This window comes from Octodon degus, unplaced genomic scaffold, assembly GCF_000260255.1.
Source record: "Octodon degus isolate 3935 unplaced genomic scaffold, OctDeg1.0 scaffold00053, whole genome shotgun sequence".
Classification (NCBI taxonomy): Eukaryota; Metazoa; Chordata; class Mammalia; order Rodentia; family Octodontidae; genus Octodon; species Octodon degus.
The window spans coordinates 5,851,516-5,868,966 of NW_004524629.1; the positions used below are offsets into that span (position 1 = coordinate 5,851,516).

Here is a 17,451-nt window from a genome sequence, read left to right on the forward strand (position 1 = left end):
CCCCGGACCTCTAAGACTGACTCCTACGAGCTGGTGTGGCGGCCTCGGCATGAGGGCGGCAACCGAGCACCCATCCTCTACTACCTGGTGAAGCACCGCAAGGTACGGCTGGTATTTCACGGCTGCCTCTCCACGAGGCCCGGAATGGTCACTACACCTCCTTCTGGAGCTCCAGAAGCTGCCCCCAGCTCTCCACTGCTCTCCACTGGTTATACCCTCTGTCTCTTCTGCAACTTGTCCCTACCACTTCCCAGCAGACTGGCTGGAAAATGGCCAGGTGGACCCTGAGAGGTCCAGACAAAGGTCCTCGGGCCTCAGGTCTGTGCACCTATCCCTAGAAACTATTTTCAGCATCTAGTCTGGGGCAGAGCTAACAGGCTTCTCATACAGTACCTTCCTCCCTTCTTCCTCTGTTATTTTTGTTTTGTTTTTTAACCAAAGTAAGCTCTGCTAGGTACATACCTGCAGGAACGCTGGCATGGTGAGCTAGCTCCAAAGCCAGAAAAACAGGTATTTGTGAACAAGTGTTTTCTCTGAGGGCTGTAAAATGCCCCACAGTTCTCAGAGTCCGTCGTGGCTGGGGCTTGACAAGCAGGCGTTTGCACTCCAAGCTCATGGAGTTGTTCTGACCTCAGCTATTTCTCCTTGACAGAAGGGAGTCTGTCCAGGGATTGTCATGGGAGCTGTCAGGGAGGGAATCTCAGGCTGTGACAGGATGAAGGAACAGGGAAGAGCTGGCCCCACCTTCTGGATGCTGTGTCCTTTGTGGTAGGACAGGGCTTCTAGACCAGGAGCCTCTGCTTAGTCTGTGCAGGGAAGAGAAATTCCCTGTAAGAAAACAACTTGAAACCATTTGTGTTCACTCTGAGTAGTGCTGTTTTCTGCTCAAGGCCACTGGATAGTAGATGTTTATTCTCAAATATATGCTAAGTTTTTAGTAAGCATTTACATTGTCTCGCTCACAACAGTGCAGTGTGCGCTTGGTAGAAAATACATGTATGTGGAACTAAAGGTATTTATTTACTTTTGCTTTTTCCAAAAACAAGCAAAGCCAAACCTTAGGGTGGTAGGCGTCAGTGTGCAGAGGCAGCCTTCCTGCTGTGGACCCTACAGGTCTCTCCTCTCACATTCTGTCTTTTTCATTCCCTTCTCACTCTCCTAGAAGACTGGAGACAGGATAAGTGCACCCAACCCTCTGAGGCAGAACAGCCCCACTCCTTTGCGCCACCCCTATCCCGGGCATGGGTAGGGTGACTCCATGGCCCCTCGGCCTGCTGGCTTCCTCACAGGCACCCGGCAAAGGGGTGATGGCGTTTGCAAGGAGAAGCAGCCTTGTGCAGCATGTATTCCAGGGCAGGGATGGCCCCTTATTTCCCTGTGTAACTGGATACCTCTATCTGAGTTGTAGACAAAGATTAGGGAAGCCCAAGCTCCCACAGTCCCAGGAGAACAAAAGCCAACACAAGAACAAAAATAATATTTTCACGCCAATAGGTGGCCGCGAACTGCCTCACACAAGAATTAGGCCATGGCAAAGGCCGTGCCGTGGTGATCCGGAAATGCCAGGCTGAGGTCACAATCACCCTCTCAGTGTGTGTGACAGTGACTAATTACCCATGCATTTCTTATTTTCATTTCTGGGCCCAGTGGAAGTGGGGGACCAGCACTGGGAGGCTAGGAGGGGAAGGGGGGTTGAGGGAAATGTGGTGCTGGACAGGGCCCTGGCTGGGCTTCTAGTAGGCTCCAGCTTGGAGGTTCTTGGAGTCACTAGGTGGACATTGGCAAGGCGCAGGCCATTCCTGCTTGTGGAACTAACATATATCATCATCCAAGAATTTGGAATAAAAAATCAGCATTCAGGTGTTTTTTTTATATCCCTGGTCTTTGGGGGGATCAGGAATCATTCACTTTTTCCCGTGTACAAAGCAAGTTTCATTTCCTGGTGCATCTGCAGATGCTGGCTACTGTGTTTGGGTTTCCAGCACCTCTGGGGATTCTCAGTTTGTAAAAATTTCTCCCTTGGCACAAATCCTGGAAGGCTAACATTAATGAGTCCAGACCATCCATGTCCCTTCAATGGTAGGTTTTGTTCTCCTTCAGAATATTCTGCTTAGGGTAAGAGCTTTCCCCAGCAGCTGTTCTCTTCCTTCAGCAAGCCAGCCCTAGCCACAGTTCCACATGCTGAACGCGTTCTGTTTGTGCCTCAATCCTTTGGACACTCAGAAAATATCACTGCTTGCCCCAACTCTGCTCTTATTGGCATTCACAACACCACCTCTTATTAGTGTGTACACTGAAGGAATTGTGTGTAGTTCAAGTACAACAAAGAGGGAGAATAGGAGACCCACAGGTTTGAGAAAGTATTCGGGGAGGAAGTTGTTGTGGCATTCTCTGTGATATCAGCCAGACCTGAATTTCACTGCAGAGCTTTCCTTGATGAGGGACCAGGAGGTCTGACCTGGCCATCCTGGTGGGTTTGGAGTCCCGCCATCCAGAGGGCCAGTCTGAGCTCCACAGCACCCAGCTGGCCCATTTTCCTGCCCTCCTGCCTGCAAGGCTCCACTTGGCTGCCACCACAGCCCTCCTATTGCACTGGATGGAGATGCTGCTCCTTCACCAGCCGTCTTCTCCAGCAGGTCTCAAACTCTTCTGATGATTGGATCATCTCCGGCATTCCCGCCAACCAGCACCGCCTAACCCTCACCAGGCTGGACCCCGGAAGCTTGTATGAAGTGGAGATGGCAGCGTACAACTGTGCTGGCGAAGGCCAGACGGCAATGGTCACCTTCCGAACTGGTAAAGTTGAGCATCGCACCCAGCTTGTGGTTTCTATGGGTCAGAATTAAGCTGGTTCAGGAAGGAAGACCTAGTCACCTGGCCCCAGGTATTTACCTAGCAGTGCATTCCTTCTTCCAGCTGGGGACCCTGTAGTTTGTGTGTCCAAGCTAGCATATCACCTCATCAGGAGAGTCTTCAGTCTCTCTGGCCTGCTTTTGCCTGTTCTTACACAAGGGCTAGCAGCAACCCTGCAGCACAGTGGAGAGTGGACACAGCCAGGAATTAGACTTCACATCTGATTCCTGCTCTGTGTTCTTACTTATACCTCCGTGTACAAGTACAATCTGCCTTTGGCAGATTCTCAGGCAAAAAGGTCTCTGTGGTAAGGGGCTGTAATGTGTGTGACCTTCCTTGCTCACCCCAACCCATTTTCACCAGGACGACGACCTAAGCCTGAGATTGTGGCCAGCAAGGAGCAACAGATCCAGAGAGATGACCCAGGTGCCAGCCCTCAAAGCAGCAGCCAGCCAGACCACAGCCGCCTCTCTCGTAAGCCCCAAGCCGCAGTGAGGGGCAGGGGCTGTGGGCAGTCAGGACTGTAACTGCCTCTGCAGGCCTGTCCCTACAGACTGAATGAGATTTGGGTTCTATTCATCTAGGAGTGCTAGTGACATTTTCTTGGCCTTGCCCCAGTTAGTGAGAAAATATAGATTGGTGCTTCTCAAATAGGAGTTGAGTCTGACCCTGGAATTACTTGTTGCTCCATCCAGAGAGTAGTCTTGACCCTCCACACTCTGGCTTTGCACAAGTGGAGCTGAAGGTGTCTTTGGTCCTGATAGGAGGATCTGATCCAAGCACCAGCTGGGGTGGGGGAGCAGGTTCTGTCGCGCCAAGGCTAGGTCCACCTGGATCACTGCATCCTTTCATGATGTCTCCTTCTGTTTCTTCCTCACCATGTGTGGCCCAACCAGCCCCAGAAGCTCCAGACAGGCCCACTATCTCCATGGCCACTGAGACCTCCGTGTATGTGACCTGGATTCCCCGTGGGAACGGTGGCTTCCCGATCCAGTCCTTCCGTGTAGAATACAAGAAACTAAAGAAAGTGGGAGATTGGATTCTGGCCACCAGCGCCATCCCTCCCTCGAGGCTCTCTGTGGAGATCACAGGCCTAGAGAAAGGTAGGGGCCTGGACACTCTCCTGCCTGGGAGCCCCCTGGGCCATCTGGAGGAAGAAGAGAAGTTCTTCTTGCCACTTGGTCCTCCACCAGCCAGCATGTTCACCCTGTTGCAGTCTACCCTGCCTCAATCCCACAGGCCCTTCCTGCTCTAGGATTCCCTAAGGCGGGCCAGAGCCATTTTGCATGCTGCTGCTCTCTAAGGATGATGAGAGTTCTTGGGAGTCCTTTGGGAACTTGCTTTGGGGAAGGGCTGCACAGCAGATCCTCCAGGCTGGGGCTTGACAAGGTGTTAAGAAATCAAAAGTCTTTTCCTGAGCTCTCAGTGAGGGTCTCTCTCACCAGGCACTTCCTATAAGTTCCGAGTCCGAGCTCTGAATATGCTGGGGGAGAGTGAGCCCAGCGCGCCCTCCCGGCCTTACATGGTGTCAGGCTACAGTGGCCGCATGTACGAGAGGCCAGTGGCGGGCCCATACATCACCTTCACAGATGCAGTCAATGAGACCACCATCATGCTCAAGTGGATGGTAAGTGGCTTCACTGCAACAGCCATGGGAGATGGGGCTGGGACTGAGACTCCTGCTGGGGAGAGGCAGGCTACGTGAAGCAGGAGCAGGAGCTAATCATGTCTTGGCCGCAGCCTCTACCCTTCCCCCTCCTGTGTGTTCCTCTACCTGTGCTCCTGAGAACTGGATCCCCCCCTCCCAGGCAGCTGAGTGTGGGGCTTAAGAAACTTAGACGAGCTCGAGTTGCTGCTCATAGGCCTCTGGCCATTTTTTTTTTTAATTTTTTTCTTTTTTAACATTTATTTAGTGTGTGTGTGTGTGTGTGTGTGTGTGTGTGTGTGTGTGTGGCCAGCTCAGCCCACCAGGGGGCGCGGCTGGCTGGCATGTGGTGCTGGGGGATCGAACCGTGGTCCCTGTGCTTTGCCAAGCTTGTTCCAAGTAGGTGCTTTAGACCACTGAGCCATCTCTCCAGCCCCAGCCTCTGGCCATTTTGATCCCTTGACTAGTAGACCAAGCTGGTTTTCATTTTCAGGTTATGTCCCACCCTCCTTTCTTTTTTTTTTTTTTTTTTTTTACTTTCTGCAAAGCTTTATTCCGGAGGGGCTCAGTCCTTCTTGGCAGCTGCCTTCCTCATGGCAGCCAGCATGTTGCTCAGCTCTTCACACTTCCTCTTGGCATGGATGTGCGTCCCCACCCTTTTCTTGATGAACTTGAGGGCACGCTTGTCCTTGGAGACCCTGAGCAGCTCCATGGCACGCCGCTCATAGGGGGCAAAGCCACACACCTCCCGGATCATGTCCCACACAAACTTGGTGTGTTTGGTGAGACGTCCATGGTGGCGGCTGTGCCTCGGTTTGCTCACATTCTTAGTCACCTTGTGGCCCTTGTTGAGGCCCACGGCCATGGGACAGTGGAGGGTCATGGCTGGTCTTCATTGATGGTTGCTGTGGCAGAAGCTCAGCCTCCTTCCTGGCCCTCTAGCCAGAGATACTCACCTTCATGTGCACAGTGAGGTCCAGAGGGAATGGAAGGCTTTGAAGAAGTGCAATGTTTGTCTTGTCTCCAAAAGCTTGAGGACCTCACGATTAAATAAAATAACGCATAATCTCCACAGCCTTCTTCCCAGACTCTCAGAGGCATCATCAGGAATGTTTGCTGGGGTCCCCAGTGAAACTCAAATTCTGGCCTGAGGCATTATTTCCACACCCCAGCAGTTTTGCTTTGGTGATGATTTCTCTGCTCTACTGCCACATCTCTTCTCTGTTCCCTGTAGTATATCCCAGCAAGCAACAACAACACGCCAATCCATGGCTTTTATATCTACTACCGACCCACAGACAGCGACAATGACAGTGACTACAAGAAAGATATGGTGGAAGGTGAGAGGCACTATGGTGTGATGTAGCTTCCTCTGCTAGCCAGGAGGTCTGGTATGTTACATGCATCTGTGCTTCGTACCATTGACCCAATCATAACATACCTGGACCACCCCACTACACACACTTCCTCCCCATGAGGATAGGACCACAAGAATATGGGTGGGTGGATAGAATGTTTTCTCCAATGTGTCCCCACCATGTCACCTCCCCCATGCCACTCAGTGACACCAGCCAAGGCATATCCCTGCTTGAGTCTAGATCTCTGATTGAGATCGAAGAAACACCACCCACATCACCATGTATGGTTCTTGCTCTCTCCCCCAGGGGATAGGTACTGGCACTCTATCAGCCACCTGCAGCCAGAGACCTCCTATGACATCAAGATGCAGTGCTTCAATGAAGGAGGGGAGAGCGAGTTTAGCAATGTGATGATCTGTGAGACCAAAGGTGATTTTCTTCTTTCCTTTCTTACTGCTTTCAGCAGAGTAGGGCAGAGTGACTATCTTATGCCATTCTTGGCATCTCTTTCTCAAGAAGACTATTTTCCAAGTGTCCCCAGACACCAACACCCTTCCTCCTTGCTTGTGGCCTGTGTACGTATGAGTGGGTCACTGTCATGAGGGCTTCAAGGAGCTTGTCTGCGAACTCATTAGGGATAGCACCCATTCCTAAGCTGGCAATTTTCTATAGGTTCTTTATTCTTGCCATGACACTTGATACTTAACTTTGGTTGTCTTATCTAACTCCAACCTCATGAGATGGGGAAGCACTGAGCCTCAGAAAACAGTTCACCACAGTGAAAGTTGCACAGTTGGTAAGTGGGAGCGCACACTTTGGACAAGGCTCATCTAACCACAAGCCCAGGTTCTTTCTGCGCACTAGAACATGTTAAATGTATTCACATCGTGACTTGTTAATACCTATTTGCACAGTAGTCCGGTGGGTAGATATCATTAGCCCTATTCTTTACTGAAAGTGAGAGAATTCCAATGTACTGCAAAGGACATAGTCAGGAGCTCAGGAAGGGAGTGGAACAGAGATAACGTGATGTGCTTCAGTGTCACTGAGATGACATTCCATCTCCCTCTGGGCATTGTCAGCCACTTCTCGCAGATGTTGAGAGCCTCCTGTGTACACTTGCCGCGCTCTTCCTCCCAGGAGGGGGCACATGTGAGGGAAGAAGGCAGAAGGAAAAGAGAAGCGGAAGGCACAGCAGTCAGTGTGGTAGTGCAAGAGCAGAGAACTGTAGCCTCAGGGAGTCGAGGAAGAAGGCAGGTGTGAACAAGTTAGCAGTGCCAGGTACATCTGTCATAGGAACCCAGGTGGTGCACCGCTTGCCGCTTTCCACCTTTGAGCTGGCATCTCCCAGTGCCTTTGCTCACAGTCCCAAAACATCCCTGCTCTGCAGCCCACTCTGCTACCTAACCTTCCCATCCATTAAACTAGGAATAGCAAATTTAGGGGAAAATTCTTTCGTCACCAACCTAATTACTGTTCTCTCACATTTTAAACAGTTTCTTCCCTAAGCTCACCAATTATTCTTTCAGAAAACACTACACCAGTACACCTCAAGGCTTGGCTCACAAAATGTCTTGTATTTCGCAGTATAAGGTTCAGATCTCAGCAACACCAGGGTTCACATTAGATGCCAAGTTCACATAAGGGATTTGAAGCCCCGTCTTGTGAGTTTCTCACCCATTTGTTATAACTCTTATTTTCTTTTTCTGCCTGTTGGAAGGAAGGCATCAAAGAAACAGATGCTGATGTGTGTCTTGTCCCCATTTGCAGCTCGGAAATCTGGTCAGCCTGGTCGGCTCCCGCCCCCAACTCTGGCCGCACCACAGCCCCTCCCCCCAGAAACCATGGAGCGGCCGGTAGGCACTGGGGCCATGGTGGCGCGTGCCAGTGACCTACCCTATCTGATCGTTGGAGTCGTCCTGGGCTCAATTGTCCTCATCATCGTGACCTTCATCCCCTTCTGCTTGTGGAGAGCCTGGTCTAAGCAAAGTGAGTAACTCTGCTCAGCACAGCAGTGAGGAAGGCAGCAGGAAGGAGAGAGGGGCTGCCCAGCTGTCAAGGAGGCCTCTGCCCAGAGAGGCTCAGGAGGGCCTGCTCCACAGCCACTGGCAGCTCAAGCTATTGGCGCCCCCTGGGGTTCCCCTGAGTTAGAGACCACCAAGCCTAGGCCCTTCCATCATCATCATCCTAGCTCCGTACCTTAGTTGATGAGAGTGTGAAGAAGCTGAAGTTGGTCTGTCCTCTGCCTCTGTACCTACTTCATCCATCTTCTTCAAGAGTCCAAAACTGCTCCTCCAGCCCCATCTTCAAACTTCAGTTGCACACTTCTTTCCTCAGGCATTTCCTGCCTCTTCTCTGGGAATAGCTTTTCCCTTATCCTGGGTTAATCTGATTTATCCACTAATTTCTGCTTCAAATAACAACACACACAGCCCACTTCCCTTACCTAAACACGGCTGCTTCTCATGCACTACCTCCTTTCCCCAGACGTGTGTCCCTACATCTCATCATCCTTCTCACTTCAGAAAAAGGAAACATGTTAGGAAGAGGTGGCAGTAAAAAGACTAAGAGAAAGTACTCCTCACCTGTTGGATATGTGGGAATTTTCCAGCTGCTGTGGGTCTCCTTGACTAAGCAAACCTTTGTCCTTCTGTTCTTCCAGAACATACAACAGATGTGGGTTTCCCTCAAAGTGCCCTCCTGTCATCCTCCTGTCAGTACACCATGGTACCAATGGGAGGACTCCCAGGTCACCGAGCCAATGGACAGCCCTACCTCAATGGCATCCATGGGCGGGCCTATGCTAATGGACTGAGTGTGAGCAGAGGCTGCCCTGTGGCTACAGGGGGCTACCCAGGCATGAAGCCTCAGCAGCGCTGCCTAGGCGAGCCGCAGCAGGTAATGCACTCCTGGGCATGTGGGCAGCAGGACGGGGACAGGAGCAGCTGGGTAGGCTGCCTATCAGGCTTCTCTGCTAGCTTCTCATCCCAGCTAGTAGGCCAGGTTTTCCTTAGTCAGCAACAGCCCCTCCTACTCTGAATGCTGGCAAGTTTCTTAGACCCTTTGACATGACCTTTTCTTTACTCTTTCCTTTGGGTAGCAGAGTGACACCAACAGCCTACTGAGGCAGACCATTCTTGACAATGGATATGACCCCCAGAGCCACCAGGTTACCAGGTAACTGAACCTCTCCCCAGCTCTCCTTTTGTCCCCAAGCTCCAGAGCTGAGCAGCACTTCACTCAGGAGACCCCCATCTCTATCAACTCTGCTCCCTGGGATCATTTCTCAGTGTGTTTGTGGGTACAGTGCCCTTTCTGATTGGGGCTATGCATTGTTTCTCAGAATCCCTCCCTCCTAGGCAGACCAAAAACACCAACTCAGGATCCTGGACACCCATTTACACTGTCCACACAGACTAAAATGGGAATGGGCTAGCACCGTTAGTGGAGATGACCATGCAGTGCCCCTTGATGTTCAAAGGAAGCAGTTATTGCCCTATCTAAGCTCTTACCAGCTCTGATAACCTCAGAGAAGCTGCCCAGGGAGGGTGGGAGTCCAGGCTACCTCTGCTCCTCCCTTACTTCCCCTGTCTGGTCCTGTTTAATGCAGGGGTCCCAAGTCTAGCCCGGATGAGGGCTCTTTCTTATACACACTGCCTGGTGACTCCATTCACCAGCTGCTCCAGCCCAAAGACTGCCACTACCTCCAAGAGCAGCCTGCAGCAGTCACCCAACCAGGAAAAAGGAGAACAGCTGAAAGTCCTAAGCTGGACGCTCCCTGGGATCCTCCGTTCCACTCAGGTTAGCCAGCCGGGGAAAGTGAGTAGGGTGCTACAGGGTGACCTGAGGTAGGCACCCAGAACCTAGGAGTGGCTTGCGGGAGGGGGAGACAAGTCTTAAAATACTGTTTGGTAAGGAGCCATCCATAGGTCTGTATGGGAGGGACAGGGCAGTGGGGGTGGGTGGCTACCATCCTTCACTATGGAGGCCCAAGGGGGTCTTCCAGCTTCAACACTGCTGTCTACAGTCCTCAGAGGGCCAGCACATTTCTCCACTTCAGAGGAAAGAGCCCATGTGGACTCTGTTTCAAGGCTCCCAATTTTTTTGTCTCTCATCACACGAAGGCATCTCTAATCACTTGCTTTGTTGGATCTTGTCTCTTAATTAAAGAAGTTGCATCACCCATTAAAGTGCCAAGTTCTTATAAACATCATCATGATAGCTCTTACGTTTCCACAGAACTCCTCCTGGGGACTGGGAGCCATTTGCTGTGCCCCCACCCCACTGTCTCCCTCCTGAACACCTTCCTTAGAAACCCGGGGGATATGCACTAGAGCACAGGCTAGCTTGGAGGACTGGCCAATGTTTCTTAACCTCCGCGGTGTGCCTGTCCCTTCACATGTGGCTCTTGGGCACTGTCACTGGGACATTAAATTCTGAATGCAGTTACTTCCTACAGCCAGATCCAAGCATCAGGAAAACTAGACTAGGTTGGACTGAGGAATGCACTATGAATGGGAAGCTTCTGACCGGAGCTGTACCAAAGGGTGGACAGGCAGCCCGAGTCTGGGCAAGAGAAGAGCTCCTTTCCACATTGCATGGGCTCCTGGTTCAACTGGAGTGCTTGAGTGCTGTACAACCCCAGAGCCCAGGGCAGGAAGGATGTGGATAGGCAGGGGTCCTCCCCCCATGAGTGAGAGACCTGCTTTGGTGGGGGCATAAAAGCCCAAATTCATTGGAAGTTGCTATCCCGCCCTTATGACCAGTGTAACTAACCATTTGCTGCTGATACGGGGAATGAAACTCCCAACCTGAAAGATACCTGGGCCAAGTTCATATTCTCTGAAACCAAAGAATGAATTTTAGGAACAATAAATATATTCAAGAGCAGATAATATTTACTGGGATAAAAAGCTCCTGTTCCAAAGAAGGGAGACCCGAGCAGGTTGCCCAGGAAGTTCTTTTTCTAGAGATTTTTATAGAGTAAAACCATATGGTGAGGTGAACCCAAGGTGGAAAACATGGGAACTCTCTAGTTGGACATGAGGTGGAACAAAACTATAGTCAGCCAATAAGATTGCAAGCACAATTGCTCAGGTAAAATTGATTAAATCCAGGACCAAATAGGAAAGCAAGTGACACAAAGCCAGCAGGCATGAATACAGATGTGGGGCTTTGCTTGTAGAGAGCTGGGTTAGCGACTCTTTGGGAGTCCTTAAGGTGAGAGACTTCTTTAGAATATTAGTCCCTGATGTCTATCCTTAGGGAGGTATGCATTTGTTGGATCTTTTGTCTTGAGGTCTGGCCCACAACGGGAGGTTCTGTCTCTCCCAAAGTTGCAAAGTCATCTTGTCTCCTATGGACCTAGCCCTGTCTGGCTGCCTGTATTTATCTCAGTGGCCTACTACTTACTACACAGAGATTGGAGAGGACAGTCTGGATGTGAATGCTTGCCCATTTCTCTCTCCCCCAGCATCCCCATGCTGCTTGGGCCTTGTACCAGTTGAAGAAGTGGACAGTTCTGACTCCTGTCAAGTGGGCAGAGGAAACAGGTGTCCCCAGCACCCTTCAGGGCCCTATGTGGGACAGGATCCTGGAATGCGGCTCTCCTCCAGCCCGTCAGTGCATGTGTCTTTTGAAACACCACCTCCCACAATTTAAGAAGAAGCCAGTATCCTAGAAAGACTGTATTGTGTGTGTGTGTTTAAAGAGACAGAGAAAATTGGTATTTATTTTTCTATTATAGCCATATTTATATATTTATGCACTTGTAAATAAATGTATATGTGTTTCTATAATTCTGGAGCGACCTGAGGAATCCTCCCTGATCATGTATGAAAGAGGAAACAAGCCGCAATATAACAGGAGTCAACCAAAAAAGTCACAGGGCCTGGCCACGATGCGGACACCTCACAGGACCTGCAGCTGCCTCAGGGCCACAGGACACCCGCAGATGAGCTCACGGAAGGTGGGCGCCTTGCACACAGTTTGTGAAGAACACCAGTGAAAAGCAAGGGCCAGGGCATCATGGACAGGAGCCACTCTGGAAGACGGCTGGGCTGGTGGCAAAGGCAGTGTTTCTGAAGATGCCATGTGAGCAGACATGTACAGCACCATAAGCATTAACAAACCTTCCAGAATCAGTAATCTGTGGCAACATATCTCTGTAAAAACAAACACTGTAACTTCTAAATAAATGTTTAGCCTTCCCTATAACCTTCCACTTACTTATGGATGAGTCAGCACTTTCTTTAGCCCTTAGAATTCAAGTCTTTGAGCTGAAGAAAATACCCAATTGCAGTGTTTTCAGATCCATCAAGTCCTGAAAACTGGAAACAGTGGCAGATGTTTTTCATTTTTCTTTTGTTGCATGCCAGTTGTGTTTTGATTAATGCAGAATGCATTAGTAACTGTTTACTCCAAGAGGGAGACATTTTACATTAGGCTAGGAGAGGTGGATTCACAGTTGCCCTGCTGACTGGATTTGAGGTAAAGCTTTGGTCCTCTGGAAGGAATGAGGCAAATCCTTTTTATGTAGGCGTGTGTGTTGAAGACCAAATAGTTCCTCCAAAATACCATTTAGCTAAGTGCTGTGCTACATGTGAACATATGATGCCTGATAAATCCACTTCCCTTCCTAAAGGTAACCAGCTGGCACTGCCGGAGCCGTTGACTCATTTGTTTAAAATCAACATTTTTTTTTTTTTTTTCACTCTGGTCCAACTAAAGGATCAGCCACAGATTCCTGACATTTAAAAACCCTGAGGGCTAATAGGAGAGCGGTTGCACAGGTGGCAGCTGAAGCTTGTTTTTTTTTTTTTTTTTGCAGAACCGGGGATTGAACTCAGATCCTTGTGTTTGCCAGTCAAGCGTTTATCCTACTGAGCCATCTCCCTGGCCCCTTGTTTTTGGTTTGTTTTTTTTTTTAATTTAAAAAAAAATTTTTTTTCCATAATTTTATTGAGAGACAAATAGCAACGATAGAGTTTCAAATCAAATTGGTAGGACAGTTTCAATAGTTAACACATTGCATAATCTATTCCTAGAGGTTATTTGCTGTGCAAGATGCAGACATGATATCCTATTTACAAACACCATTAGAACAAATCCCTCTATTCATTAAGAAAATGTAACTATATATCTATCCTAACCATTTTGAATACACGGATACAAAATGGACATTCATCTGTATCCCCTTTTTGTTTAGTTCCGTCACTTCAATATTATAGGTGTGAAGCTTGTGATGGAAGTCTTTGCACACTATTACCTGCAGGCTTGATGGGGGTGGGATATTTTGTAGATTTAAGCAAAAAACGAGATGCAGCTCAAATGCCATTTGAGACAATCTTCTTAAATGTGCCGGACTTTTTGTTTGTTTCTTTTTGTGGTGCTGGGGATTGAACCAAGGGCCTTGCATACACAAAGCAAGTGCTGTAGCATTGAGCTACACCAGAATACGGTATCTGCTGTCCCATGAAATCCTGGGGCGTGTGGGGGTGGGGGCGGGGTTTAGCCCTGACTGAGTCTTGTGCACCCTCTGCTGGCCAGAAGAAGTCTCATGCCTGCTCCTCCCTGGACTTGCATGCTTCTGCCTTCGAACAGCTAAATCTGAAAAAGAACTCTCAGCGAAGCACAACATGATTTTTAAAACACTGAAATGATTGTAAGGAACACGGAAAGAACAGGAAAGGAGCAGAGCAGACAAGAGAAGAAGCAAGATAACGAATTTAGTGCAGCCCAGCGCCAAACGCCTGGAGGTCACTTCCAGGAGGAGACTGACTTCTGATCTTTGCTAATCCAGGCACTCTCAGCTTTTAAAGACCTCCCTTTGATTTTTTTTTTTCCTTTATGAGTGAAAGTAACGACCAGAATGGGTTTTGGTGAACTTTATTGAAATGATACATGAAATACCTGCTTTCTGAATAGCATTGGACTCGCTGCAGAATGACTGTAGCACTAAAGGGCAGGGGAAGAGTAGCAGTATGAGTCCTGGGAAAGGCAAAGCGCTCCTGAGATGTGAAACAGCATGCATTTGTGTATTTACCTTAGCCAGTTGCAGGAAAGAAGGAAAAAGTTATGACACTAGACTTCAAATGTCAGCCCAGAATATGAGACAGTTCAGCTGTTCAGTTTCATTGTACTTTTGTTTCTTTCCATTCAGGTTTTGAATTCCATCTGTCAGGACTACACAGGTACTAAGAGAAAGAGAAACACCTGGTGGATGCGGTACAGAGTGGTGGGGGCCCACTCACCTCTGCACGCTGACCTCTGATGGCATGGGTGGCCTCGGGGGGAGTGAGCAGTGCCTTTTACTGAGCTGACATGGGGTGGTGGGGCTTATGGTATTTATTGTGTTCAGTGCTGGGTTTCAGTGATACCAGGAGTGACAGCCCAGAGTGCCCAAGTTAGCCAGGCAGAGTAGTGCGTGACTGCAGTGCCAGCACTCTGGCAGGCTAGAGAAGCAGGATTCAAAGTTCCAGCCCAGCGTGGGCAACTTAGCAAGATTCTGTCTCAAAGTAAAATAAAAATGGCTGGGAACATGGCTCAGCAGTGGAGTAGCCCTAGCTTCTGTCCCCAATTCCAATAATACATGTGGTCCAATCCCAAGAGTCTCCAAATAACACAGGCTGGTAGGTAGCTTCACCTCAGAGGTAAGGTTGCTTCAGAGCACTACAAGCTGAAACAGCGCACCAATCAAGGGAACCAGACAGCTTCTCACCCCCCTCATCCCCAGCGGCTCCCTCATGCTCTCTTGTGGTTAGAAGCTCCCAAAGACTCAGCTGTTCATACATAATTACAGATTTAAGACCATAACTGGGCTGGGGAGATAGCTCAGTAGAATGAGCGCTTGCCTGCAAGTACAAGGTCTTGAGTTCAATCCCCAGCACCACAAAAAAAAAAAAAAAAAAAAAAAAAAAACTGCTATCAAGTAGAGATGAAACTAACGCTATTGATACATCTGATCCAATTAAAAATTAAATAATCAAGTGTTTTTATCTGTGTTGTCAAATTCCAAGCATGGTGGATGAAGCCCTGCATATTGTACATGTAATGATTTAGGCTAGCTCCAACTGGGAAAAAACAACTGTGATAAGTTTTATTGTACGTGGAATTTGCACAGAATCCTTGGCATGGCTCTTTTATAGACTAAATTCACTGTTGGTGCAATTAAAATCACAGAATTTCAAAAGTGAAAAGAGCTCAGAGCTTATTTAAAGTCTTCACTTGTCGGATAATAAAATATGACCCAGGAAACATACATAAATTATGACTCTGACAATACAAATGGGGTAGTATCATCTCAATACTTTTCTCAGAAACCCATCAATTGTTCCACGTGGTAACTGGCCTGATAGCGGCCCCAGCGGATCCCCACTGGCTTCCCAGTCTGTTCAGGGCCTCCCACATCACACCAAGGTTGGCCCATGTGACCTATTTGGTAATAACGCTGGTCCGTCACTACTGATGTTAGGTTTTGAAAGGCTGTGGCTCCGTTCGCCAGGTTCTTTCCCCACTCTCTTCCTCAGCCTTGGATCACTGCCTGAGGAGAATGAGGAAGCCCATGTAGTAAGAAACCGAAGCCTCTTGCTGAGTGTCACGGGGCAGCAGCCCCTACTCACAGTGTGACTGCAGTTGTGAGAGACCCTGAGCAAAAGATGCTAATCCCAGTCTCCCGACCCCTAGAAACCCTCTCGGCCTTAACCTAAGTGCAACAACAAGTTTTCAGCTAAGTTTTGGGGTGATTTTCTATACAGCAATAAAAAAGAGGAAACATTCAAAGCCATGACCAGCACATTTTAAAAAACTGCTTGAAAGGCACATAGATTGGGCATACAGCATAGGACACTGTCCATAGAGAAGCCACTGCGTTCAAGATTTAAGGGGATGGGTATAAACAAGAAATCACTCTGACTTCTTAAACAGAATGGGAAGGAATCTTAGGCAATAGGCTGAGCAGCTAGGTGTAAGAATATTCCAACATACAAAGAAAGCACGTCCTGTGTATAATTTGGACAGGCATCTTTAGCAGACTAACCATGAATTAGGAATGCTTGACACTGCAGTTTATATATTTATGAAATATAGTATTGCCTTCTTCCTCTTCTCAGGGAGGAATGACTATTATGGACAGATTCCAATGAGGTCAGTACTATAGACCCACAGGTGTCTTGAAAGCAAACTGCCACCCTTTAAGAGGACAACAAGTGACAGTGAGACCATGCTTTAGTAGCGGTGGCCACGAATTCATATGAACACTTACTCCCCAAACCAAAAGGTTTAAAATGGTACACATCCATCAAAGTGATTCTTACATTTCTCAGAGAGATGGCAATCTATTTCATTTCTTCCTGATCTGTATCAAAATCCACAAATGAACCAATAAAACCTAAAAGAAGATGGCACAGGCCATAAGAAACTGGGGAATGCTGAGCCTACTGACAGACTTGCAACATTCTTCAGAGAAAAGCTGCCTTAATCCCTTTGCAGAACACATTCCTCTGCTCTCCTCAGAACACAGAAGTTTGCAAAATTTGTGAGTGATTCAGGAAGCTGGTTTATTTCCTGCATTCTGCCTGCCCAAAGCAAACTGAAAAACACTGCTTTGCTCTGTCTGTTCTCATTTCCTGGATCCTCAGCACACCAGTAACTGCTTTATGAAGTCAACAGTACCAAGTTCTAATTTGAATTTCTTATTGTAAGACATTGTTGGCAAATAAATTCTCTTGTGTTCTCTCAGCGAATATTTAATGAAAACAAAGCTTCCTTCCAATTTTTTTGTCAATGGCTGAAAATTTAAAATATCTGAAAAATAAATTTTCCTGAGACAAAATATAGTATAGGTGCTTTCTTGGAATTAAGAGACATAATCTTGTGAGACTTCATATCTAGTCCCATAGGCTCCATGTCCCAGTTCAAACATAACTGGATGTGTGCTGCACTCAGTTCTAACATAACCAAGTTGGAGAAAAATTATTAAGAACTACATGACAGGATCTGGTTTTAGGCTTTTAGAGAAGTTCACTTTAAAATGGAATAGTTGCAGGTAACAAGGAGACAGAGAACATGTTAGAAGTCTTGGGTGGATTTACAGTGAACATGTTAGAAGTCTTGGGTGGATTTGAGAAAAGAGCAAAAGTGAAAGTCGATGGGCTTCAGTGATGCTGCACAGACTGAATGGGCGGGAGGAGGAGTCCTCCTTTCTTACGCAAAAGAGAAATTTCTTCCTTTAAAGCCAAAATTTTTTCTGCCTGGATGTGGATCAGTTCAGTGATCTTCTTTCTTGCCATGACATCTGCTTTCCGAGGGCCCTGGAAGGCATTGCCCTGTTGGAAGAAAACACCTCTCTACTTTAATTCTACTATCATTTGGGATATGAAAGATCTTCCAATGATTATGCTTCTATTAGGTGTGCCCATAATATAATCAATTTACAAGCTACTGCTCCTTAATTTAAAAAAAATATATGCCTAAATCCTACCAGAAATATATGCCTTTAGGGAGCAGGGGAGATGGCTCAGTGGAATAAGAGCTTCCCTAGCAAGTGCAAGGGCCTGAGTTCAATCCCTGGTTCTGCCAAAAAAAAAAAAAAAAAAA

General features: G+C 48.1%; 2 protein-coding genes across 4 annotated transcripts in view; one reads left to right on the plus strand and one right to left on the minus strand.

Annotated features, from left to right (window-relative positions):
* The window catches only part of Boc (BOC cell adhesion associated, oncogene regulated), an 82,986-nt gene extending 70,920 nt beyond the window's left edge, over nucleotides 1–12,066 (plus strand). Inside the window, exons 9-20 of the mRNA XM_004633352.2 lie at nucleotides 2–102; nucleotides 2,637–2,796; nucleotides 3,217–3,327; nucleotides 3,750–3,956; nucleotides 4,299–4,480; nucleotides 5,733–5,838; nucleotides 6,163–6,285; nucleotides 7,627–7,845; nucleotides 8,519–8,754; nucleotides 8,957–9,033; nucleotides 9,467–9,657; nucleotides 11,330–12,066. Coding sequence (XP_004633409.2) covers nucleotides 2–102; nucleotides 2,637–2,796; nucleotides 3,217–3,327; nucleotides 3,750–3,956; nucleotides 4,299–4,480; nucleotides 5,733–5,838; nucleotides 6,163–6,285; nucleotides 7,627–7,845; nucleotides 8,519–8,754; nucleotides 8,957–9,033; nucleotides 9,467–9,657; nucleotides 11,330–11,517 — 1,901 coding nt within the window. The 3' untranslated portion in view covers nucleotides 11,518–12,066. The remainder of the gene's footprint in view (nucleotide 1; nucleotides 103–2,636; nucleotides 2,797–3,216; nucleotides 3,328–3,749; nucleotides 3,957–4,298; nucleotides 4,481–5,732; nucleotides 5,839–6,162; nucleotides 6,286–7,626; nucleotides 7,846–8,518; nucleotides 8,755–8,956; nucleotides 9,034–9,466; nucleotides 9,658–11,329) is intronic.
* A 4,882-nt stretch (nucleotides 12,067–16,948) lies between these two features.
* Nucleotides 16,949–17,451, minus strand: part of Cfap44 (cilia and flagella associated protein 44) — a 119,105-nt gene continuing 118,602 nt past the window's right edge. For all 3 annotated transcript variants that reach the window (XM_004633300.2, XM_023717640.1, XM_023717639.1), the window contains one exon: nucleotides 16,949–17,180. In XM_004633300.2, coding sequence (XP_004633357.2) covers nucleotides 17,010–17,180 — 171 coding nt within the window. In that variant the 3' untranslated portion in view covers nucleotides 16,949–17,009. The remainder of the gene's footprint in view (nucleotides 17,181–17,451) is intronic.